Raw genomic sequence first — 26,613 nt, forward strand, 5'->3', positions numbered from 1 at the left:
CCCCCACTCACATGTGCTCACTCTCTCTCTCCAAAAGAAATAAATCTAAAAAAAAAAAAAGATTTCCATTATTTTCTTAATGATTCATTCTTGATGTTTTACAAAGAAATTAACTATGGACCAAACAAAGACCAGCTTCGCTTGTTTTAACTGGAACCTGGTGAATGATCAGCCTTCTGGCATAAGGCAGCACAGGAAAAAAAACAACACTACAGAGTTTTATTGACCAAAAAAAACCTCTTGCAATTTATTAACAAAATTCATATAATGATAATTGCACATTTCCTTTTCTGTCAATGCTACTTATTCAATCACTGTCATCTTTTACAAACAGGGAAAAGTGGACATACTTTAAAATCTCTCTGATAAATATATCGCCACGCTGCATCCGGCCTGGATAAGGCTCTTCAAAACAGTGTATGCTGGAGCCTGTTAAAAATGACAATAAGGAAACAAAAGAAACATGTTCTATGTTCAATTGTAGCAGTAAGACACGGCCTGGTATGGCAGGACTGGAACTCTCTGGGTAAGACATAGGATCTAACAATTTGTTTTAATTCATAAGGGTGGGATGGTTCCAGGACTGCCAGAACATTTGAATCACCTAGTTTCTTATCGGGAAGGGGAAAGAAGCTGCTAGGGGAAATGATGACAAGAAATAAGATTCCCAGCTGGGAGCAATGATTTGCTTGCCTTTTTGTCAAAGTGGTATATTGGTTTGCTTTCTTTGGTGGTTCCTTTGAAATCTATTTCTCTAGAAACAAAAACCCTCCTGCCCCTTAATCTTCCAATAAGGTGCTCAAAGCACCACAAGCAAATAGTAAAGGGAGGTTACCAGCTGTGCATCATGTTCAAGGCCTAGGTCATGGTGCTCTAGCTCTTCATCCCGAAATTTCCTTATCACCTGGTTAAATACAAAGAAATCAGAGCAAGTCAGCATCCAACTCTCCTGCTATCCTGTCTTCTTCTGGAATTTAGCTAAAGCCTCATATTACCTGTTGAAGACAGGGGTAGGCAAACTTCCTATAAAGGGTCAGAGAGTCAATACTTCAAGCCCCACAGGCTGTATGGTCCTCGTGACAGCTACTCAACTCTGCCAATGCACAGGGCACAGCGGCCATGGACATACAGACGGATGGGCGCGGCTATGCTCCAACAAAACAATTTACAGAAACAGGTGGTCTGCCCCAGGCCAGGGTTTACCAAGCCCCGATTTAGACTTAAAAAAAATTAAAGTTTCCTTATCTGCTGTAGAAAATTATCTGAAGGTATCTATTAGTTCATTTATTTATTCTGAGGGGTGTGTGCTCACATTCGCTCAGAAGCTATCAATGATCCAGAAGTGGAGAATACAGGCGTGGGCTCAGGAGACATGGTTTCTGGTCCAGCTCTGCCTGAGACAGAGATGGGTCACAGCCATGACCAGGGCCCATGGCTTCAGCTTTCAGTGCTTCTTGCCTTAAGAATGAGGCACTGTCCCGGGTTTCTAAGGCCTGTCATTCCCCAACTTTCTATTTTTTTTCCTTCTTACAGAGTTGCATACCTACACTTTACTCCCTTACTGGCCCCTTTCCAGAGTATATTCAAGTACCTGAAGAAGTTCCTCATGTTTTTCAGGATCCTTCTCCATCAGCGTCCTCATCTGGTTGTTATAGTGATGTGCTATAGACTCTTCCACAGCCACGGTGCAGGCCATTGCTCCCTCCTTCCCCAGCAGGGCGGTTCCTGCACCTGGAATGGTCAAATCATGTCAGGTCGGGGTTTGTCAGCCTCAGCACTATGGGCTCTGGGGCTGGGTAAGTCCCTGTTGTGGGGCAGCCGTCCTGGGCATCGTAGGACACTTAGTAGCACCCCTGGCCTCTATCCACTCGATGCCAGCAGCAGCCCTGGTCGTGACAACCAAAAATGTCTCCAGACACTGCCAAGTATCCTTAGGAGCAACCTGCCTCCAGTGAGAACCGCTGTTTTAGGTAGTACCAGGTCACATGATTAAATCCTGAATCACAGAATAAGAACGCTATTCTCTTTTCAAGGCTCTTCTGAACCCTCTGTGATTTTTTTTTTTTTTTTAAAGATTTTATTTATTTGTTTGACAGAGAGAGAGACAGCACAGGCAGGGGAGTGGCAGGCAGAGGGAGAGGGAGAAGCAGGCTCCCCGAGGAGCAAGGAGCCCGATGCCGGTCTCGATCTCAGGACCCTGGGATCATGACCCAAGCCGAAGGCAGTCACTTAACCAACTGAGCCACCCAGGCACCCCATTAACCCTCGGCTTATGGCAAGAAGAAAGTCTTCATTTGGGGTGAGTGTGTCTCTGATTCTCTTCTAACATTTACTCTTCTCTCTCTAAGAGTGAGCTGATCTAGGGTTTAGAACCTTTGTCAGGGAACGTCATCTGGGTATACCTGAATTGCTCTAGTTTTTTCCTCCTCTGTTGTATTTGTTTTTACTGTACCTTCTATTTATAAGAGTACTGATTTAAATTAAAAAATATTTAAATAAATTCAAGCCCCCCAAAAAAGTCCATTTAACTTTTAAAAATACTAAGGAAATAAAAAGGTTTTAAGAGGACATGGGAAGAATTATGGAATCGATACTTTAACAGTTTAATCGTGCCAGATCCCTAAGCTCATGTAAACTCTTCGGGACAGACACATACCCAGTGCAAACCCCACCACGTTCCAAAAGGGCATCAGAATCGTCGGCCGCACCCTGAATGCAACCATCAACTCGTCGAACTTTTTCAAGTGGTCCTTTTCTTGATCCCACATTTTCTGTAAGAAACATAACAATAAAGACACATAAGCATCATAGAGGCCACCTGCTATATACCAAGGAAGCTATGCCCCGTCCATGTGGGAAAAAGGAAGCAAAATGGTAATGGAATGAATAATGAGAACTGCTATTTCCCCCAATCCCCCTGAATCACTGGAGGGAAAAAACACAAGATCAGACTAACAAGCATCGCAGATACAGAGAGTGCCAACAAACCAAGAGAAGAGCCTCTTCTCTCAATTCCAGATTAAGTGGGCCTGAACCACTATTCCAGCAGAAATTCTTGGATCTGCATAGCCTATTAAAGGACAAGGTCCACATTAATGAGAAATGAGAGGTTCAGCCCACTCCAACATCAGGAGGGCAGTGTATCACCTAATGTGTCATTTCCTTCTCGACTGCTAGAATGTATCATTTACATCAAAGGAAAAAGGGAGAATGATAAAAGAGCTGACACTTAGGCACTTCCTAAGTGCCAGGTGCTGTCAACTAGCTTTAAGAAGGCAACTCATTTAATCTGCACAAACTATTATTATCATCCTCATTATACAGATAGAGAAAGTGAGGCACAGAGCGGTTAAGTAACTTGCCCAAGAACTCAGAGCAGACAATTTAACTTGTGCTGAGTGTCTACTGCAAGCCAGACATGGTATCAGCTGCTCTATGCCAGTTCATTTATTCCTCACCAAAACCCAGTGAGGTAGGTGTTATCACCTCATTTTGTAGATATGGAAATGGAGACCCAGAGAGGTCATGTAACTTCCCCAAGGTCACACAGGTAGGAGGTGGAAGAAAGCTGGAATGTGAACCTGGGTCTTTGTGACTACAAAGTCCAGGCTCCTCCCTCTGCCTCTCACTGTAAGATATAAAATATCCCCACTGGGGACAGGATCACAACCTCTCAGCAACTGGTGCTTTCACCTAACGCAATGACTCTTAACCCTTTTTTATCCCACGCCACAATGAAATTTTAATACTTCAGATATACTACATATCTGTTTATGTACTACATGTCTGTCTGTGCTGTATACATAAAAAGAATAATATACTTTTTGGGCGCCTGGGTGGCTCAGTTGGTTAAGCGACTGCCTTCGGCTCAGGTCATGATCCTGGAGTCCCTGGATCGAGTCCCGCATCGGGCTCCCTGCTCAGCGGGGAGTCTGCTTCTCCCTCTGACCCTCTTCCCTCTCATGCTCTCTCTCATTCTCTCTCTCAAATAAATAAATAAAATCTTTTAAAAAAAAAGAATAATATACTTTTCATTCCTCTGCCCCCACCCTAATAACCAATTTTTGCTCTCCCCTGCAAATGCATGACATAATGTGATCCATGACTTTAAGGCCTTTGGATCACCATGCTGCTCAGTAAGATCAGGCTGAGAGGGATAATGAAGTACCCACCTGAATGACTGGCCCGACACTGGTCCGGCCCAGGACGGCCATCTGTCCTGCATAGATTCTGTTTGCTCCATATTCACCTGCGTGATCCACCCGGATTATTCGATCCACAGCTGCCCGATTGATATTGTCTACGGTCATTCCTAAACTGTAAAACCTGACGCTGATTCTTCTTCCATAAGCTGCAATGCAAATATTTATTCTTTATTACTCTCGGGTAAAACAGATGTTTCCTTTTCCAGGCAGAAGAAAGGAGCACTTTAGAACAAAGGTCACAGATGAGTTCCCCATAGGTAGGATATGCCCATAAATGTATTCTGTTTAACCTGCAGTGCTTTGTTTTGTTTTTTAAAAGTAGGCTCCACGCCCAACGTGGGGATTGAACTCACGACCCTGAGATCAAGAGTCACATGCTCTACTGACGGAGCCAGCCAGGCAGCCCCCTCCTTTTTTAAAAGTGAATTAGTTACCAACATTTAAAACATAGATTTTACCTAAATATCTGGATCTCTGGCTTCACATTAAGCATAAAAAGATCTGGAAATACTGAACCTGTCTTTTCAGCATGCAGCTAATGTGGCAGTGAGGCATGTGGTCTCTAGATGAGCATGGTTCTCCAGCTGTCCTCCCCTCTGGGCCTGCTTTGTTCCCACCCCTGGGCACAAAACCTCCTACAGAGCTTTCAAAACCATGGGTGCTCCACCCAAGTCAATCTTGGGGTGGATCTTTTTTTTTTTTAAAGATTTTATTTATTTGCAAGAGAGAGAATGAGAGACAGAGAGCATGAGAGGGAGGAGGGTCAGAGGGAGAAGCAGACTCCCCGCCGAGCAGGGAGCCCGATGTGGGACTCGATCCCGGGACTCCAGGATCATGACCTGAGCCAAAGGCAGTCGCTTAACCACCTGAGCCACCCAGGCGCCCTTGGGGTGGATCTTTTTAACAAGCTCTGTGCACGAATCGTTTCTGCAGCCTAGGTTGAGAACCACAGATTGAAGTTCTTTCAAAACACCCAGGGGCATGTGATTTGGAGAATGAACCTTAGAGCTTAGGTTTGATCTCGTTATGGCACATTATCAATTCAACTCAATGCTTCTCTTCAAAATATAAATTCTTGGGCGCCTGGGTGGCTCAGTTGGTTAAGCTACTGCCTTCAGCTCGGGTCATGATCCTGGAGTCCCAGGATCAAGTCCCGCATCGGGCTCCCTGCTCGGCAGGGAGTCTGCTTCTCCCTCTGACCCTCCCCTCGCTCATGTGTGCTCTCTCTCACTCATTCTCTCTCTCTCAAATAAATAAATAAAATCTTTAAAAATATATATATATAAATTCTTCAGGACAGATTAAATTTTGTCTTTTAAAAGATCTCATAGTAGTAATACCTTGATTGTATTCTCTGAGCCTTGCATTAGGCATCCCCAGAGTTTTTTCCCCTAAGAGTTTTACAATGTGTTTAGGTGTGTAAGGGGTTATCAGCTCATTTTGCAGATATGAAAAATGGAGAGCCAGGGAAGCCAGTCAGTTTGTAATGTGAACTGTGACGTGTATTGGTATCATCTTGAGATGTGTTTGAAGGCTCTTATGCATGACTACCATATCTTTAAGACAGACCTCGTCTCAGTTAGCCTAACTTCTATACTCTGGAAATGTGAGGAAAACTTCACTTTCAGTACATCTGTAGGGTTTTCATTAAAAGGCTTGAGTACTTTGGACACAAGTTGATGGGATAGGCTGGATAAAATCTGGGGTGATTCTGCATTTGAACTTTTCGACCAGGTTCGACCAGAGTTTTAAATGCCTCACTAAAGAAAGTAGAATGGACATGGGGTTCTGAAACACAGTGACCCAGCTTTGATCCACTCCTCCACATGACCTGCTCCATCTCACTGAGCATATCTGTCTCAAGAAACTGGATGGAATCTAGGAAGTGGACACCAACAACTGGATGGAGTCCAAGTTCTGCTAGGTGTAATGTACCACTCAGATCTGTGCCATCACAGAGCAGGTCACTATGGTCCATGACCATGTTTTTGTATGGAGAACAATTTGACACATTTGACAAAGTCAAGGTAGCCTGTCCCAAGTTGTTGCCTCCAAGTCCGAGGACTGGTGCTCGGATTAATCTGACCTCCTTGCAGAAAGAGGACTCCTAGGAATTGAAATTAAAAATGATGAGCTGGCCCTATTTCTCAAGATAATCTTGATGGCTTGTTCTTTCATTTGTTATTTCCATCCAAAAACATGTTAATGGGAAAGACAACCGAGTACTCATTAAAAAAAAAAAAAAAACATTTAAGGAGAAATAGCCAAGTGGCTGAGTACACAGGATGAGTTCAAATACACAGCTGACTTCTAACGGGCAGGACTGTATTTCTATTAAAAACATACTAGTTCCCTAGCACTGCACCACTTTTCCAGATTCAGGCACCTAATAAATGATTTTTTTGTGGGGTGTGTGGAATATTTGCCATCTACCTTTTCAAAATCTCTGCAAGGTGTCTTTAAAAAGTATGGGATGGGGGCGTCTGGGTGGCTCAGTCGTTAAGCGTCTGCCTTCGGTCCTGATCCCAGGGTCCTGGGATCGAGTCCCGATTGGGCTCCCTACTCAGTGGGGAGCCTGCTTCTCACTCTCCCTCTGCCTGCTGCACTCTCTCTCAGTCAAATTAATAAATAAAAATCTTTAAACAAATAAAAAATAAAAAAAAAAAGTATGGGATGGTTGGGGCACCTGGCTGGCTCAGTTGGGAGAGCATGTGACTCTTGATCTTGGGGTTGTGGATTCGAGCCCTACATTGGAGGCAGAGATTACTTCATTACTTAAAAAAAAAAAAATAAAATCTTTAAAAGAGAGAAAAGAAAGAAAGAAAGAAAGAAAATGCATTTCCTGTCTCTAACACTAACCTTGGACAAATCCGAATCAGCACTTTTTTTTTTTTTAGAATCACCATTTCTTACATATAAAATTGGCAATAACAATCAGGTTATTTCCTTTTTAAGGAAACATACAATAGTAACACCTTTCTTACTTAGTTATCATAAAGATAAAATGAGATACAGGAAGCAAGTAACTTTATAAATGAAAAAGAATGAATGATTCTTATTCTGCTATGCTCATTGGCTCAACAAAGGAACATTAAAAGCCACGTTTAACAACCCTCTGAGTTTTGCCTGCATTGTCACACATTTTATTGTTTTTTTTTTTTTAAAGATTTTATTTATTTATTTGAGAGAGAGAGAATGAGAGACAGAAAGCATGAGAGGGAGGAGGGTCAGAGGGAGAAGCAGACTCCCTGCCGAGCAGGGAGCCCGATGCGGGACTCGATCCCGGGACTCCAGGATCATGACCTGAGCTGAAGGCAGTCGCTTAACCAACTGAGCCACCCAGGCGCCCTTGTCACACATTTTAAAATTGAGTAAAAATAAAGTTGAGGCCCAGTGCTAGAAGCTCTCAAATGCATCATTTTATGTTAGTGCTTTCTCAAAGTGTGAAACACCTACCAATGATGGTACCTAGGAGATTTTAAGTGGTATATGGGAAGATCTTAAGTGGTTTATGAACATGCATTAAATACACCCATGTAGTAAGAGTTACTCTCTTTTAAATTCTTTCACAATTCCTTTGATTTCATTAAGGAGAATGTTTCAGTTTACAAATGCCTTCCTAATACTTGCTAATCTCCCATCCCATCCCTCCTTTTTTTTTTTTTTTTAAACCATAAAGAAAGAGGGCGCCTGGGTGGCTCAGATGGTTAAGCGTCTGCCTTCAGCTCAGGTCATGATCTCGGGGTCCTGGGATCGAGTCCTGCATCGGGCTCCCTGCTCCTTGGGAGCCTGCTTCTCCCTCTGCCTTTCTCTCTTGCTCTGTCTCTCATGAATAAAAAAAAAAAAAAAAAAAAAAAACCCATAAAGAAAGACAGTTTGGGGTTCAGGCCTTGGTAGACAACAGTATCTAATACAATTTACTAACTTGTTTTCAGCACATTTATTTTTTGATTATTAGGGGCAGGCAATACTGGTTTTCCGTTTTTACCATAAGGATTTAGTTTCCGTGAAATTATTTAATTTAAAAATGGAACACGGTTGTAGAAAAAGCACATTTAGTAATCAGAAGTACAAGTGGTATTGCTAAAAGACAAAAATATTTAGGTGGTACACGAATGATTTAGCTTTGAAAAAACGACTTCACAACAATTTTCTGAGGCAGCTCTGATGAAAAAAGGATCAGAGAAGGACCGGGGGTCCTAACCCATCTCCCTAATCCAATTTCTATGCTTCTTCCACCACCCTGGTGGCCTCTCAAACTTTATAGTGCATGCAAGTCTTTCGAAGGTCTTGTTAAAATACAGACAAAGCGAGGGGCGCCTGGGTGGCTCAGTTGGTTAGGCGACTGCCTTCGGCTCAGGTCATGATCCTGGAGTCCCGGGATCGAGTCCCACATCGGGCTCCCTGCTCGGCGGGGAGTCTGCTTCTCCCTCTGACCCTCCTCCCTCTCATGCTGTCTCTCATTCTCTCTCTCTCAAATAAATAAATAAAATCTTAAAAAAAAAAAAATACAGACAAAGCGACCCTGTAAGTCAGGGTGGGTCCTTTGAACCTGCACTTCTAACAAGCCCATGCCGCTGATGATCACTCTGTGCAAAGCAATGCCCTGAGCGAAGGTTACGATGACAGCCGTAGGGCACTGAACTTTCAAGGTCGCCACCTGTGCTCAGCCTGGAATGCCGACCACACCTGCAGTGACGGCCCGGCACGGGTGTGCAGTTATGTCATCCACAGAGCGTCGACTGTGAGCTGACAGCTCCACCCGGCCGAACACCACGCTCCTCCCGCCCCGCAGTCTCCCAACACACTACGTTCCCACCCCGCCTATCACCGCCCCAAGGTTCACGCCTCGAAGTCGCGCTCCGTCGCAGCCTTATGACGTCTATGAACGTCTGCCCCCGTGACCTCTCCGGCCCAGGTCACAGGCGAAAATCCCCTGGCCCGCCGGTACAGCGCGCGTACGCGGCCGCTCTCCTCCTTTACCTGAGAGAGGCCGCAGGGCGCCCGCGCGCAGCCGCCACAGGGAGCGAACCGCCCCCGCCGCCGCGGTCCAGCTCATTGTTGTAACAAGGTAACAGCTCCACTGCGCGAGGCGGGCTAAACGTGCGGTCAGCGCAGACTGATGACACAGCAGACGTAAGACATACGCTGCGTGCCTTTGCATCGGTGGACACGCCCCTAAGCCCCCGCTTCCATTCGATTGGCTGGAAAGGGCAAGTGAGAAGATGATATTGAATATGATCACCATCAATCACTCAGTAGAGCGACGGTTGTAAAAGAGACTTGGGTTGCGAGGGAGATGAGGATGCTAGATTGCTCTTCTCAAGATCCCGCCAGGGTAAATTCCTGGGAAAAAGGATCATGAAGGGATTCTTTATTGGCACAGCCATTGTATTTTTTGCTTTACCAACATGGAAGGAGAGTTTTCTCTATGTGTATCCTACAGCGACTTTAAAATAGTAGAAATTGGGCGCCTGGGTGGCTCAGTTGGTTAAGCGACTGCCTTCGGCTCGGGTCATGATCCCAGGGTCCTGGGATCGAGCCCCGCATCGGGCTCCCTGCTCTGCGGGGAGCCTGCTTCTCCCTCTCCCCTCCCCCTGCTTGTGTTCCCTCTCTCACTGTGTCTCTCTCTGGCAAATAAATAAATAAATAATCTTAAAAAAAAAAAAAAAGAAGCCTTTAAAAAATAAAAATAAAATAGAAATTGCATGATAAAATTAAACTCACCACGTGGTCAGTAGTGCCTCTAGGTGGTGGGGCTAACAGCCAACAGCTTTATCTTCTTTCTAGTTTTAGGTTTTGTACAAAGAACATGTTTTTTTGTTTGTTTCCACTTTACTGTTGGTGTTCATATCGGTGCAAATTGTTTTGGGGGGCATAGGTGGGGGGAGAGAGGACGTATAACATAACCTGCATGCTCTGTGTGTGTCGGCTCATAATTCTAACAAATGTACCACTCTGCTGGGGGTGACTATGCATGTGGAGGGCAAAGGGTATATGGGACATCTCTACCTTCCTGTCAATTTTACTGTGATTCTAAAACTACTAAAAAAGACTTATGAAAAAAGTTTTGTTGTATATTTTTAAAATAATGCATGTCCACTGATACAGCAACCCTCCTTCAAGGGATCTATCCAATAGAAATAATTTTTCAAATGTGTAGGGTATATATATGAAAGGAAAAAATCAAAGATGCATATCTGGAAGGATATTTAACAAAACATTTAATATTGGTAATTTTAGACGGTTGGGATTGTGAGAAGGGATCTTTCACTTTCTACTTTACACCCTTGGATTATATCGTTTTTCCCAGTTACTATAAAACATTTAATATACACTATGAAAGGTGCTGGTTGTTTTCAAACTACTCTAACAAACTACAATACTTTCAAATTATGGTGAACTATTCCATAGTTTTTTAAACCCAATACTTTGTGAAAGCGAGGATGATGTAACATTCTCATGTAAAGCTACTGAGAGTGTAAACCTCTCAAAGGCCCTAAAACGTTCTTTCTAAACCTTTGTCGTAATCCCACTTCTAGGTCTCTGTCCTTAAGCGTTAACAAAAAAATTTATAGATGTCCCAGTTATTGTCAGGAAAATCTGAAAACAAAATGTTAAGCAGCAAAGGAATGTTAAAAATTATGACCCATCTGTATGATATTATGTAGCCCATTGAAATGTTTATAAAGAACTTTTGAAAAAACATGGTAAGTGAAAAAGAAATCAGAATACCATTATTTTTTTCTTTCTTTTCATCCCATCCTCCCTCTGTACTCTTTATCTTAAAAGGAACTTGGCAAGATTAACAGTGAATGTCCATAAATGGTGCTTATGTGTGATTTTTTACTTCTTCTCTGTAGCTTTCAGTGTCCTCTGTATTTTCTATAATAAATGAGTGTTTTTAAAATAAAAAAACAAAATTTCAAAAAGAAATATATATTGGTCCCTAACTCCATTCTCAAAAATAAAAGTAAATATATGTATTAATTTACATTTAAAGATAAGGGAATTTTATCTCAGAAAAGTGAAGACATCTGTACAAAATTATACAATTAAGCAAGTAGCAAAGCCATCCCAGGTCCCAAGCACGCCATGCGTTGGAGAGAAAATACACCAGATGGAATTTACTAACAAAGCCATACCCTATCTAAAGATACATTCAGAAGTCCTATCTTCCCAGGGATCAGATCTTGCAGCTCCACTCTGGCAAAATTAATTCCTTTCTTCATCATTATTTACTTGTGAGTAGCTGCAATCAGATATTGCCAACTAAAAGCTTGCCTAACTGGATTCTTCTCTTTGCCAAGATGAGAATATTTTGTGATTTCAAGAATATGGAAGCCTGCCTTGATAAAGAACAACCTGTTCTTTAGGAGAATGGGGCAGAACAGAGAAACAGAGACAGGCTTGCAGGGACTTTTAAAATTCCAGCTCTCCCTGTTTGTAACAGGATAGGGGATGTTGGTGAGTTGAAAACAAAGTATCTAGCAAGGAGCTAACCCTTACACACTGATACAATGGAATGGTGTGTATTAAAAAGAATGAGGTGGCTACTTATATGGAAAGATCTTCAAGATGTTATTAAGGAGAAAAAAGGGAGAAGCTCAGAAACATATATTTCATACATTCAACCACACATATATATCTGCTTGAATATGGATTATAATTTTCTGGGAGAATAAATTAAACATCATTAGCAGTGGTTCCCTCTGGGGAGTGGGAAATAGGAAGGGGAGTGCCTGAAATAACTTTATGTCTTTTCAGTTTAAAACACACACATATACCCCTCCTTGGCTTCAGCACAACCAAGGAGTCTTAAAAGCACTCATCTGATGATTGTATTAAACACTTCTGTGATTCTAGGAAAAGGCAAAGAGCGACTTTACAAACTGCTATAGTTTTCTATGATCACTTGATGGCTGACAGGAAACCTCCATGAATTCCAATATACACAAACACACTTTAAAACCTTCAAGATACTGTTTAATCAGTAGTTTTAAGGCACATTTGTTAGACCTGCACTTCCAACAATTACACAGACATCACTTGAAGTTATTAAAGTTATCAAAATATATAAAAACATTCAAGTAAGAGGTATGCAAATCAGCAGCATTTAACCAAAATGAATATATTAGCATACATCAGTATCAATTTTATAAGAGGGAAAGAACGGAGCTTCCATCTCACACACTTACATACATGCACACGCGCACGCATGCGCACACACACACACACAACTTGACTGTCCTCAGAATCATGGTGAAGGCAAAAACATATATGTATGTAAGTGTGCTAGACAAAAACGCATATTAGTCCCTAACTCCAATTAGAATTTTTTTCAAGTGAGGACAGAATGAACTTTTGGTTACTCAAAATTCCATGATACTAGTTATTAGCTTGAAAAGCTCATTGGTCTCACAGGTACATAAATATCCCGTGTTAATGCTAACTTTGGGGAAGAGCGAGAAAATGATGTGGCAAAGGGGCAAATATACAGAAATGTGTAAGCTATGGCAAGCTTGCTTTGCTCCTCAGAGCAAGGAGTCAATCATTTTGGAGTAATAGAGGGTAGGAGTGGGGGTGGGAAATACTCTTAGGGGCAGCTTTCTAAAATATGTACCCAGCTTTAAACTCCAGGCTACTCCCTAGGAAAAGGTTTTGAACCAGTGAAAGGAAGGAAAACAACAGAAGAAAGGCTCATGCAGTCTGTTACAAAACGAAGTACTCTGGAAAAGATTCTGAAGATACTAAGATGAGAACTGATGACACGAAACAATAATTTAGGCTTATACTGAAAGGTTCAGAGCTATCAATTTCGGGTAAGCTTATGACGAGGTATTTATTGCACATGGGTTTTGTTTTTTGTTTTTGTTTTTGTTTTGCTGTAATGGAAACCCTGAAGCTATACTCTGCATATTTTATAAAATAGAAGTCAAAAATTTCGGCACAAAACAATAGCCCTTAAAATATGGATATGTGCCTTGAAGATGCCAGCATTCTGTGTACTCTGGGACGCGGACACAGGCCGGTCTGATGCTGCAACCCACGGCCTCCAACAGTCCCGCACGTAAACCATGGAGCTCCATGCTCTGTGCACGTACTCAACCGCCCTTTCCAGCCTGGAATGTTTAGTGTCCTTTAGAGCTGGGAACCTCAGTGCAGTGAGGGAAATGGCATTTGGAAGACTTGAAAGACAAACTTTGCCTCTTAATTTTGATGACCCAGGGCCCTTTGCTAAGTCTCAGAACTCAGGACCAGAAGGGACCCAGCACTGTAGAGACAGCTTCCCCCTGAGTAAGAAGGCTACAGCAAAATGCGCCGGAAGCTAAGACGTCAAGGCCCTCAATCCGTAGCCATTCCCCTCCTCCTAAAGCTTCATCCAGGGTATTCAGAGACTGCTTATTCACCCAGCAGGAATGGCTTTTTTCTCTCATATTATCACCAGGTAGCTAGGATCACACACACACCCTCTCCATGTTTCCACCATCTGTTCCAAACATCCCAATTCAAGGATCCCTCTTTATGAAAAAAAAAATCAGGTCTCATTTTAAGTCAAAAGGGCTACTACTTCTTAAGGAACACTTCTCAGCCTAAACCCCCAGAACCTGGTTGCAAAAGAACTAACTCAGCCTCATGAATGGGTGACCTCTACTAATGTTAACCGTAAAAGACAACACAAATAAGCTTTGAAAAATACAAAAGGGCTCTCCCTCCTCAACTTTTGTTCTGACACCTTAAACGGCTTAATAAGTCAGTTTTGGAGGAGAGTCACTAAGCTGCTGGTCTACAGGCAAACATTTGGTTTGAACCTGCTTTTTCTAAGTCACGAAAGCCCTCCCCAGGGGCTGGGTGCCATAAACACCACCGCCACCTTCAGGGAAGACCTGAACTCCAGAAAAATGTATTTTAAAAGTTCTGCTCCAAACCCAGGTGGACTCTGTAGGCTCGGCAGGTCACCAGGTCAGCTTATGAGCAACACGTGGAAGGATCCTCATTGCCAGTCCAGTCGGTTCTTCATATCCTTCTGCGCTTCTGTTAGTTTCTGGATCAGGTAACGCTTGTCACGACTTTCCTAAAGAGAGAAATCGGTGCGAGAGCACATTCAATATATTTGGAAGCAAATATCATCATTTCAACCTAGTCAATTCCCTGTCAGACTCGGGGTTAAGGATCCTAACCACTGGACGGTGGTAACGGCCTCCAGACTGGTCTGCCTCTTGCCCTCTTGCCCCTCCACAGCCCCTTGTCCACAAAGGGGCCAACAGTCTTTTTAAAAATGTACGTCAGGGCGCCTGGGTGGCTCAGTTGGTTGAGCGACTGCCTTCGGCTCAGGTCATGATCCTGGAGTCCCGGGATCAAGTCCCGCATCGGGCTCCCTGCTCGGCGGGGAGTCTGCTTCTCCCTCTGACCCTCCTCCCTCTCATGCTGTCTCTCATTCTCTCTCTCGCAAATAAATAAAAAATCTAAAAAAAAAAAAAAAAATGTACGTCAGACTGATGGGGGGCCTGGGTGGTACAGTCGGTTGAACATCTCACTCTCAGTTTCTGCTCGGGTTGTGATCTCAAGGTCGTGTGAGACTGAGCCCTGAGTTGGGATCTGCACTCAGTGTGACGTACGCTTGAGATTCTCTCTCTCCCTCTGCCCTCCCCCTTCGCTGGCTCACGCACTCTCTCTCTAAATAAATAAATAATCTTAAAAAGAAATGTACATCAGACTGCTACTTAACACACTTCATTGGTTTCCCATCACACTCAGAATTAAACCCAAACTTGTCACCAGAACCCTCACCCTGTGCTGTGACCCCAGCTGATAATCCAGCATCATCTTGCCTCTCCAGCCATGCCACCTGTCGTCCAGCTCCTGGGAATGCCCTCGCTGTCCCCTCTGGCTATTACTCTTACCCCCGAGACCTCCCACAATCGGCTGCTCGTTCTTCAAGTCTCAGCTCCCATGTCACCTCCGCAAAGAGGCCCTCCGCAGCCACCATCTACGGCAGCAGAGGGCCGCTCCTCATCTAACTACCTCGTCCGTATGACCTTCACAGCGGCTCCCGCTATGGGAATTGGTTTTTCTGTAACCATTTAGCAGTCTCATCTCTCTCGGTCACCACTGTGTCCTAGCACAGTATGAGGAGCACGCAGTGATCAAAGCACACGTTGAAGGCATGGATGAGCCCGTGACTGAATGAAGCTGGACAAGGCCTGGGCCGAAGGCAGTTCTGGGAAGCGGTGGTGAGCAGGGCCACGGCACTCTACCCTCTCCCTGGGGAAAGCGGCACTTTTCTTGAGGTGTCCTGGGTAGATGTCCCCAGCCATGACCCTCTGCACCTGCTCTTCCTTACCAGGGACAGCTGCTCTCGGAGCTGGACCACCACCCGCTTGTGTGCTCCAGCCAGGGCGATGAAGTAAAACATGACGAGGCTGCAACAGAAGGGAGAGGTCACCAGGGAGTTTGTGCCATTTGACGGCCCCTGGAAAAACAACCGGTTCCATTTTGCCCAGAACAGGTTTACTTTTTTTTTTTTTAAGATTTTTTTATTTACTTGACACAGAGAGAGAAATAGCACAAGCAGGGGGAGCGGCAGGCAGAGGGAGAGGGAGAAGCAGGCTCTCCGCTGAGCAGGGAGCCCGATGCAGGGCTCGATCCCAGGACCCTGGGACCGTGACCTGAGCCGAAGGCAGACACTTAACTGACTGAGCCACCCAGGCGCCCCAGAACAGGTTTACTTTTGTTAGGGAAAAAAAGAGAGAAAGAGAGAAAGAGAGAGAGAGAGAGAGAAAGAAAGAAAGAAAAAGAAAAGAAAAAGAAAAAAAAAGAAAGGAGAGAGAGGGAGGGAGGGGAAAGAAGGAAGGAAGGAAGGAGGGAGGGAGGAAGGAAGGGAGGAAAAATCTGGGGCACAACTCTTGATCTTGAGGTTGTGGGTTCAAGCCCTGCATTGGGTGTAGAGATTACTTAAAATAAATAAATAAATAAAGGGCGCCTGGGTGGCTCAGATGGTTAAGCGTCTGCCTTCGGCTCAGGTCATGATCCCAGGGTCCTGGGATCGAGTCCCGCATCGGGCTCCCTGCTCAGCGGAGAGCCTGCTTCTCCCTCTGCCTCTCTCTCTCTCGAATAAATACATAAAATCTTTAAGAAAGAAAGAAAGAAATCTCTCCTAAGCAGAGGGGTTTTTAGTCGGCAGGGATAGCAGAGACTGATTCATGCCTTGCTTTTTACGTTAATATTAAAAGTTGTTGATGTTCCCGGGCACACGCAATATGACAGGGAAAGAGAAGGAAATGGTCCAGTCAGATCAGTATGGAATGAACTGGCTGTGGATGATCACTGTGATACCTCCCTGGCCTCCGTTTCCTCATCTGAACAATGGGGATAATACAGTAAAACCTGGGGACAACAAGCCTAGGATAATACATCTTTGAATAAAAGCAATTGGCAGTTGGCTCCTATCTTCTGTGTGGTCCCAGCCCTCAAAATGGGGGTGGTTGAAGTTATTATCTTTGGGGAGAGGGGCACGTGGAGTGGAGGGCGAGCTCCCAGGGAAACAGTAGGCAACCTCATTCCGTTCCATGAAGGGGAGGTGGTTTCCTGTCCAATCCCCCCAGACAGGGCTGAGGAAATAAGGGCCACTGGAATCACTGATATCAATGATACTCTTCTGGAAGACACCATGGCCACAGGGCAAGAATGGCCAGATGAGGAAACCGCCACCAAATGGTGCCAATCAAGCCACAGCTGGAGTAGGAGGATGGAGTAGCTGGATCCTGAGATACTCGGAATTCCACGCTGTCTGTATAGTTTCCCCAAATCATTTTATTAATCTCCATCAAAGGTATCCTGCCTTTAACAAATAAATTTTTGGGGTTCTCTTCTTGCATGGTGGTGGGCTTTTACTGTAAGACTATATCATGGGATAATTGTAATCATGTCATTACAGTTAATACACGCTAGCTACAATCAGTTCCAGGTATTTGCGGTAGTTATATTCTATAAAGTCTCCAGGAACAATGAATTAGTGAATTCTGAACCAGTGCCCCTAGGGGATGTACAGGGGTAAGTTCCTTGAGTCACAACATTTTTGTCAACTGATCAATACCTTATGTTTCTTATTTATTGAAAAAGAAAGTTATCAATATATAACCTTGTTTCTGTTTAAAGACACCTTATTTAGATATTATTGTTGGGGCGCCTGGGTGGCTCAGTTGGTTAAGCGACTGCCTTCGGCTCAGGTCATGATCCTGGAGTCCCAGGATCGAGTCCCGTACCGGGCTCCCTGCTCAGCAGGGAGTCTGCTTCTCCCTCTGACCCTCATGATCTCTCTATCTCATTCTCTCTCTCAAATAAATAAATAAAATCTTTAAAAAAAATATTATTGTTGATCCCTTAGCATTGAACTCGGCGTCACCAGCACTATAACGCATGCCTGAATAAAGCTTATCTAACTTACCTATTTTCTTTGTAGGGCACATCACAGCCCTCTTGCACTTAGGAATGACTAAGAAGCACTTCAGTATGCTTGGGGCCAACTTAAACAGTGAAACGATCCACCAAAAGCACAAACTGCAAGAAACTTGGCCCCATAGAGATCACAAAAGGACATTCATAGTATGAGAGCTGAAACAAGAAGGCAGACTATCGCGTTGTCTAGACGCTGGCCGGTAACAAGCATGCTATGGTGAGAATGTGTGCCCCCCCCCCCACATTGATATGTTGAAATCCTAATCCCAAGGTGATGGTATTAGAAAGTGGGGCCTTTGGGAGGTGACTAGGTCATGAGGACAGAGCCCTCAGGAATGGGACTGGTGCCCCGATCAAACGGACCCCAGAGAGCTAGCTTGTCCCTTCTGCTACGTGAGGATATGAGAAGTCTGCAAGCCAGAAGAGGGCTATCACCTAACACACTGACGGACACCTGATCTTGGACTTGCAGCCTCCAGAACTATAAGCAATAAATTCCTGTTATTTATAAGCCACCTAGTCTATATTTTGTTATAGCAGCCCAAATAGACTAAGTGCTTTTTGGGTGAGTCCAATTTTTTGCTACTCTGTGCAAGTCCACAAATGACCATGAAACTGCTTCGAGTATTGATTTGGGGGTTACAGAATATTTTTAGCAAGTAGGCATATTCACAACACAGACACAAAAAATGAAATCCATGAATAATGAGGATAGGCTACAATTAGAACACCCAGCACATAGTAAGACCTCAATGTACATTTGTGATTCGAATTATTTTATTATTATTATTTTTTAATGTAGGCTCCACACCCAGGGTGAAGCCCAATGCGGGGCTTGAACTCCCAACCCTGATACTGAGACCTGAGCTGAGATCAAGTCAGACGCTTAGGGGCACCTGGGTGGCTCAGTCAGTTAAGCGTCTGCCTTCGACTCAGGTCATGATCCCAGGGTTCTGGGATCGAGCCCATCGGGCTCCTTGTTGAGCGGGGAGCCTGCTTCTCCCTCTCCCTCTGCCTGCCGCTCCCCCTGCTTCTCTCTTTCTCTGTCAAATAAATAAATTTTAAAAATCTTAAAAAAAAAAAAACTTAACCAAATGAGCCACCCAGGTGGCCCTAGAATTACTTTAACACTCAAAATGAATCACTATGCAGCAAAGACTCTTGTTACCTTGATGTACAACACCAGTCATTTACTGAGCCTTTACTAAGGGCCAGGTCCTCTGCTATGCATTTCACTTTGTTAATCGTATTTCCTTCTTCTCACAACCCTATGAAGTATGTGCCATTCTTACCCCCATTTTCCAGGTGAGGAAACTGAGGCACAGGGAAAACACGTACTGCGTATAAGTAGTAAAGCCAGGGTTCAAGTGCATGCTTCTTTTTTTTTTTTTTTTAAAGATTTTATTTATTTGAGAGAGAATGAGATAGAGAGAGAGCATGAGAGGTCAGAGGGAGAAGCAGACTCCCTGCTGAGCAGGGAGCCCAATGTGGGACTCGATCCTGGGACTCCAGGATCATGACCTGAGCCGAAGGCAGTCGCTTAACCAACTGAGCCACCCAGGCGCCCCTCAAGTGCATGCTTCTAATCCAGTGCTCTTCTCTGCCCAGTAATCACTTTATTTTTAAGATTTTGTTTATATATTTTGACAGAGAGACAGACACCGAGAGAGGGAACACAAGCAGGGGGAGTGGGAGAGGGAGAAGCAGGCTTCCCGCTGAGCAGAGAGCCCGATGTGGGGCTCGATCCCAGGACCCCGGAATCATGACCTGAGCTGAAGGCAGACGCTTAACGACTGAGCCACCCAGGCGCCCCAGTCACTTTATCAAAGTGCAAGTGAGTTTGTAAATAATCAATAATATTAATCAGCAATGTTTATTGGGTTTTTATGGCAGGCATTAGGCTAACTGCTTTAGCTGTGGGATCTTACCGAACCCACTCAATGACTCTCTTAACGAGTCACTATTATGGAGCCTCCCAGTGGCTTCCAACTCTTGGTTTCAGCTCAGGTCATGGTCTCAAGGTCGTTGAGATCGAGCCCTGTGCCAGGCTCCCTGCTCAGCGCAGAGTCTGTTTGGGATTCTCTCCCTCTCCCTTTGCCCCTCCCCCATTCACATGTGCATGCTTTCTCTCTCTCTCTCTAAATAAATAAATACACAAAATCTTAAAAAAAAAAATCACTATTATGATGCCCATTTTAAAGATGGGAAAGTAAGGCTCACAGAGGTTCGGAAACTGTTTTTTTAAATTTAAGAGAGAGAGAGAGTAGGAGAGAGAGCACACAAGCAGGGGGAGCAGCAGAGGGAGAGGGAGAAGCCGACTCTCTGCTGAGCAGGGAGCCCAACTCGGGGCTCGATCCCAGGACCCCGGGCTCATGACCTGAGCCAAAGGTAGATGCTTAACTGACTCAGCCACCCAGGGGCCCCGCCCTTTTTATTAAATATTTGATTTATTTATTTGAGAGAGAGAGTGAGGAGAGAGAGAGAGCACACAGGCAGGGAGGGGGCAGAGGGAGAGGGGGGTTTGGTAACTTATCGAGTGTGACAGGTGAGCTCCCATTTCCCAGTGGGGAAAGCTCCATGTGCCTCAATGGAGAATACTTGCAAGGGTCCAGGCAGTTGTTACTCACCAGATGATCATGAAAAAAGGCACTGCAAAGGCTTCCGATGTGACGCCATAGACCAGGGACTGCAGTGAGCTGGGAAAGGTGCTCACTGTCTTGGGGACCACCTCCCAGGTGGTGTTGAAGTTGGTGAATGGCCCACAGGCTTTTGAGGAAGGGATGCTGCCAAGACATAGACCCAGGGGCTTAGGCTTGTTATCAGTGACCCGAGAGGAACTGCCTGATCGTACGGGCCTTCTGGAACATTCTGGCCAAAAACGCTGACCCTGAAACTTCATCTAGTCTCTAGACTAAACTTCCAGTTTACAGGAAATTTGGCACAGAAGAGCAATTTAAATGACACTATGAGACAACAATCAAACAGATCCAGAATGTGGTGGTGATTTTATTCACCAGTCTCTTAATTTGGAGGTGCGGAAACTATTGTGGACTCTTCAAAGAATCAAAGATTTTTTAAAATTAATTAATTAAAAAAAAAAAAAGGCTCTGCGCCCAACATGGGGCTCGAACTCAGGACCCCCAGATCAAGAGTCATATGCTCCACCAAGAGCCAGCCAGGCGCCCCTCAAGAATCAAAGATTAAAAGAGAATAAGGAGGAGCCCCTGGCTGGCTCAGTCAGAAGAAAATAAAACTCTTGATCTCAGGGTTGTGAGTTTGAGCCCCACGTTGGCTGTAGAGATTACTTAAAATAAATAAAATTAATGGAGAGTAAGGAGACACAGCAATCAAAAGCAATGGGTAAAACTCAAAAGATCCTCATTTTTAAAATAAGGCCATAAAAGACTATTGGGGGACAATAGGAGAAATCTGAAAACAGCAGAAATATGATGTATTAATTAGATGTGATAATGTTACTGTGGATGTGTGGGAAGGAGGATGCTCTTATTTTTAGTGATAGGTATTTATAATACCTATCACTGCATGCTCAAATATTTAGCTCCAATCTTCTGTGCACCCCCAGATCTCAAAATGGGGGTGTCTGAGGTTATTATTTAGGTATGTCATGATGCCTATAACAATTTCAATTGGGTCATGACACACATAAAAAATGTATGTAGTGAGATAAAACAAATGTAGCAAAATATTAACAACTGGGACATCCAGTTGAAGGGTATAGGAGTCTTCATTGTTGCTATTTTTTTAAACTTTTCTACAGATTTGAAATTTTTCAAAATAAAAAGGGGGGGAATCAAATAAAATTACAATGGAAAAAATTTGTAATTAAAGCCTACAAAGAATTGCCTACATTCACATCACAAAGTTCTGTGTATAAGATTTTCCATTGCAGTCCTATCTTTATGGATAAAAAAACATTCTTAAGCAACCTAACTAATGCTTAAGGAAATGAATGAATAATTTATGATCCATTCATAAAACAGAATAGTAAAAAACAACTGAAAGAGACAGAGATGTGAAGTGACTGGCTCCCAGACAGAAACTAAGTAGTTGGGAAACAGGACTGGAAAAGGAATCTCCATCATATCCTCATGCTTTTTGAATTTTGTGTCATGTGAATGTATTTATTATATAAAGAAATCAAAGCCAAAAAACATTTTAAAACAATGACAGTTCTGTATATGCTGGCATGAAAAGGGCACAATATAAAATTAAGTGGAAAAAATAAGCAGCCAAACAGGGTTTTAGCATTATTCCATATGTGTTTTTTTAAAAGTAAATACATTGTTCATATGAATTTCTGGAAGTAGTCATAAAATATTAATCGTGGTTACCTTGACAGAATGGGACCAAGAAGGGAGGATAAGGGGCAATTTTTTCTCTTTAATTTATATCCTTTTGTACTGTTTGACTTTTTTATAATACCTATCACTATAACAAAAAACAATAAAAATATATACACTCAAATTGGTTAAAAAATAAGATCTGAGACACAGATTCAAAGTTCAAGAATTTTAATTTAAAGATGAAGAAATGGAATTCCATGAGAATATAAGTCAGAGAGATTGGTAAATTATATATAGCCCATGGGCCAAATCTGGCCCACCATCTGTTTTTTATAAATAAAGTTTTATTGGAACACAGTCATGCCCATTAGTTTGTATATTGTCTATGGCTGCTTTCATAATGACACAAGAGAGTTAAACAGTTGCTACTGACACCATATGGCCCACAAAGCCTAAATATTTAGGCTTGCCCATTACAGAAAATGTTTGCCTGCCTTTGATATAAATGGTATAGTCCTAGGGAGTAGGATCACTGGGGTTTGAACCCTCAATTTCTGATCCTTCGTCTTAAGCATTTCTGCTCTTACCAAATTCCACACTAGACTCTACATTCCTTGTGCCATGTCTGAATCATCTTTATACTCCTAGCACCTAGCACAGTGCTTGTCACACTGAAGATACTCGAGTCTTCTACAGTGAGCATGTATTATTTTTGTAATCAGAAACAAAAGAGACTAGAAGAGAAGTCCGAGGAAAAAGGAGTAGGGCAGGCCAGACCCACTGGCACTCTCTTAAAACAACGGCAACAGTGCAAGCCCAACTTCCGGAAATGGGCCAGGACATTCTAGCATCCGGAGAGAGACTCTAAAACAAAGGTGGGCCTGGCCAAACCAGGAGTGACTTACTGGCTTCTGCAGGTGGAACCCCATGAGGAAAGCCAATAAAGAATGCAAGGGACCCTTGAAGAGAAAAGAGGGACATACCAAGAAGCAAGCAAATGTTCTAGAAAACAAAGTCATATTTACCGTGCCATGCTGATTGTCAGAGGTATTATGGCCAAACACAGCCCAATCAACAACACCAACAGGAAGAAGAAATTAGAATTGGATGCTCTGAACTGCCTTGGGGAGGGTCTGCAGGTATAAAGAAGACTCATCTAAAGGGAGAGAAAGAATGAGAAAAAAGTAAGAGTCTAGCTCCCTTGACGATCAACGAGCACATTTATGCATTCCAGTGGCAATGTAAACTGGTATGACTTTTCCAGAGGGTACTCAGCAATCTAGATCAAAATGAAACATGATTAATCCAGGCCCCAACCCTGGGGAAATTCATCCCGATGAGAAAATAGAATACAGGGGCCAAAATACATAGAAATGGATGTTTACTGCTGCAGGTGCTGGTATCTGGGAATAACTGGAAGCAACCTAAATAGCAATCAACAGGGGCTGCGCGAAGGTTCAAGTGCATCTGCACAGTGTAATACCAGGGAGCCCTCAGAGAGAGTGAGAGAGTGCTACGTCCCACATAGCACTGTGAAATATGCCCTATGATCTCATTTATGTTTTTTAAAAAGTATTCTTTATAGGAGTTTAAATATGTATTAAATGGATCTACGCTAACAAGGAACGAGTTAAGAGAGATTTTGTTTGAATTTTTTATAAGCATATTTATTTTTCCTCTGTATTAAAAACAAGTACTTCTGGGGCACCTGGATGGCTCAGTCGGTGAAGCATCTGCCGTCGGCTCAGGCTGTGATCTTGGGGTCCTGGGATTGAGCCCCGTGTCGGGTTCCCTGCTCAGCAGGGAGTCTGCTTCTCCCTCTGCCCCTCCTCCTGCTTTCTCTCTCTCTCTCAAATAAATAAAATCTTTAAAAATATAAAAATAAAAAATAAAAACAAATATTTCTATCGAGGCAAAAAAGACTTGTGGAAATATCAAGTGGAAAGGGGGTGAGGGGTCTAGTAACAGGCATACAATTTCTCCTTAATATTTTTAAAAACTACATTACTGGGAGGGGCCTCAAGCTGTTCTGACTGCTGCAGTAGCCGGAAAATCTTGTGAGGTGAACAGCAATGAGTGCTAGGGCCCCCTGGTGTCCTGTTTGGGGGTGGCTGGCTGGTCAGGCCTGTGGTGTCAGAACTCAGCCCAGTGCCCATGACCTATTCTGTTACCCCCACACATCTTTGCTAGACTACATACCAGGAAGGCACTGGGTGACCAATATTTTCTGGAAAAGGAAAAATTTCTTCTAAGTTTTCTCACATCCATCTCTCCTTTGGTGCCTTCGACCAACTCAAGTTTCCACATGAAAGCACCAGAACATTCTTCAAAGGCCAAAAAACATCTGGGTCGGAAGTATGGCCCAATCCAAGGCCCTGCTTACGGAAGGATTAAATAGCTTAGGTCCTGGAGTGAAGTAAATCTGGAGTCACTTATAAGCTCTGTGACCTTGGGCCACTTACTTAACCTCTCTGAACTTCAGCTTCCTGATTCACAAAATACGGTTAACATCAGTATCTACTTCAAAAGATGTGTGTGAGCATTCCATGATAACCTGTGTAAAGTGTTCAGCAGAGTGGAGGCACGTGGTATTCTTACAACCATCCTTACTGTCATTATTATTAATACTTTTATTATTATTGTTACTTCCATTTCTAAATCCTCAGGGCTTGGCATAATAGGTAATTAGTAAGCGTGGGCCCTGTTAACAGAGAGTACCTCCAGAAGAAGGGATGGAAGTTACTACACGCATATCTGTATATAGTTTATAGTTTTCTAAAAAAGATTTATTTATTTTGAGAGAGAGCGAGAGAGCACGTGGGCGGTGGGGAGGGGCAGAGGGAGAGAGGATCTCAAGTAGGCTCTGCACTGAACACGGAGCCGGGTGTGGGGCTCGATATCGTGACCCTGAGGTCACAACCTGAGCCAAAACCAAGAGTCAGACGCTCAACCGACTGTGCCACCCAGGCGCCCCTGTATATAGTTTAATAGTGAGCATATATTGCCTCTATCATAATAATAATTAAAAAAAAAGCAGCTCAGTTAATAAGCCCAGATCAGTTAGTCATCCACTCTACCCAATAAGCACTTAGTTCAGGCACAGTGCTCGGGGCCTGTGAGCCACTGGAAGAACTACGCAAATACTTTTGAGACCTGAAAATAAATACATTGGCTCCAACATCCAAACGGAAAAGTAACAGAACCTCAATTAACAGACGTCTTGTGAAACATCACCAAAATGTGCCACCGCCACGTGATGGCTCAACTGCGGCTCCCCTCTTGGACAGTGACTTACAGAAACATTTCAATCACAGGAGCAAAAAAAAAGGTCTTGACAAAACTCTCAAAATTATAAAGATGTGGAAATCCATTCAAAGTCTTTTTTCCAGAATAAGAATATACACCAAATAAGGGATGTAATTTTTTTTAAAGGTTCTGTATTTGTCAGAGAGAGAGAGCATAAGCAGGGGGGGCAGCGGCAGAGGGAGAAACAGGCTTCCCGCTGAGCAAGGAGCCTGATGCAGGACTTGATCCCAGGACCCTGGGACATGACCTGAGCCGAAGGCAGACGCTTAACCGACTGAGCCACCCAGGTGTCCCAAAGGATGTAATTTTGATTCGTGGGATGTGTGTGGGCTACAGACACATGACCTGCCCAATGCCTTGTGAGGTCAAGAATGGTCCAGAATATCAGCCCCCTAACCCCGCTCTCCTTACCTCTTTCACATAAAAGATGATAATGAATTTCAAGGTTGCAATTGCAGGGAGAAGAGGTGAGAAAAACGCTCCAATCCAGCAAATGGTTTGCCCATAGACGATCCCCAGAACGTTATCAGGAATGGCAAATTCCTGCTGTCCCCAGCACTGAATCAGCTTCCAAGAGGAACAGTAGGTCACCAGGAGCCTGGAAACAAAGGGGACAATTTCTCACCTGGACTGCCAGTGCCTGCCAAGGCCACAGAACCACGTCCACCAAATCAGGGCTGTTTCCACACACATTTCTCCTGGAAACTGGTTAGTCACATGTCTAGAAGATGCAGAATGCAGTGAACTCCGGAATCATTAAGACCAGAGTCTGAATCTCAGATCTACAGCTCAGCAGCCAAATAAGGTTAGACGACGTTTGTTTTCCTCATCTGGAATGTGGGGGAATTATAACAACCTACTTCACCAGGTTGTGGTGACAATGAATGACACAGACAGTCTCTGTCCTCTTGCTTGCCACTAAGCCCAAAAAGTAATGTGCATTCACACAGAAAATGGCTTATGAGAACCCTGCTGCCTAGCATACCACTTCCTGGAATCCTACATGCTTCTTGCAGAAACCCTAGGACCAGGGGCTTGAGATTAACACACACAGTTGCTCACTGTAGATTGTCTCATATTAGCAAAAACACTGGAGACAACCTAAATGCCCATCAGTAGGGGCTACAATGACAAATTATAAGGCATGGACTTATATCATACAGTCCTTAAAATAAATGAGGAAAATACATGTGTCCTGATATGGAAAGTTGTTCATGATATTTTGTGTGTCCAAGGAAGGGGGGAAGAAAAGGCAAGCTGCAGACCAATGTGGATGTACTGTGATCCTATTTATAGGGAGAAAATTAACACTCCTAGCAAGACTGTGTGTTTATTTGCAT

At 43.6% G+C, this 26,613-nt stretch overlaps 2 protein-coding genes across 2 annotated transcripts in view; both read right to left on the reverse strand.

Annotated features, from left to right (window-relative positions):
- Nucleotides 1-205: 205 nt before the first annotated feature.
- COQ7 (coenzyme Q7, hydroxylase) lies at nucleotides 206-9,340 on the reverse strand. Its single transcript, XM_035022366.1, has 6 exons — nucleotides 9,189-9,340; nucleotides 4,173-4,351; nucleotides 2,657-2,771; nucleotides 1,592-1,731; nucleotides 836-904; nucleotides 206-429 (listed from the first exon to the last, which is right to left on the reverse strand). The coding sequence occupies exons 1-6, from the start codon at nucleotides 9,262-9,264 to the stop codon at nucleotides 352-354; spliced, it is 657 nt and encodes a 218-aa protein (XP_034878257.1). The 5' UTR covers nucleotides 9,265-9,340; the 3' UTR covers nucleotides 206-351.
- A 2,839-nt stretch (nucleotides 9,341-12,179) lies between these two features.
- Nucleotides 12,180-26,613, reverse strand: part of TMC7 (transmembrane channel like 7) — a 50,180-nt gene continuing 35,746 nt past the window's right edge. Inside the window, exons 12-16 of the mRNA XM_035022367.1 lie at nucleotides 25,685-25,871; nucleotides 22,993-23,123; nucleotides 20,291-20,446; nucleotides 15,550-15,628; nucleotides 12,180-14,280 (exon numbers count right to left, since the gene is read on the reverse strand). Coding sequence (XP_034878258.1) covers nucleotides 14,200-14,280; nucleotides 15,550-15,628; nucleotides 20,291-20,446; nucleotides 22,993-23,123; nucleotides 25,685-25,871 — 634 coding nt within the window. The 3' untranslated portion in view covers nucleotides 12,180-14,199. The remainder of the gene's footprint in view (nucleotides 14,281-15,549; nucleotides 15,629-20,290; nucleotides 20,447-22,992; nucleotides 23,124-25,684; nucleotides 25,872-26,613) is intronic.

This window comes from Mirounga leonina, unplaced genomic scaffold (genome assembly GCF_011800145.1).
Source record: "Mirounga leonina isolate KUSES-001 unplaced genomic scaffold, KU_Mleo_1.0 Mir_175, whole genome shotgun sequence".
Classification (NCBI taxonomy): Eukaryota; Metazoa; Chordata; class Mammalia; order Carnivora; family Phocidae; genus Mirounga; species Mirounga leonina.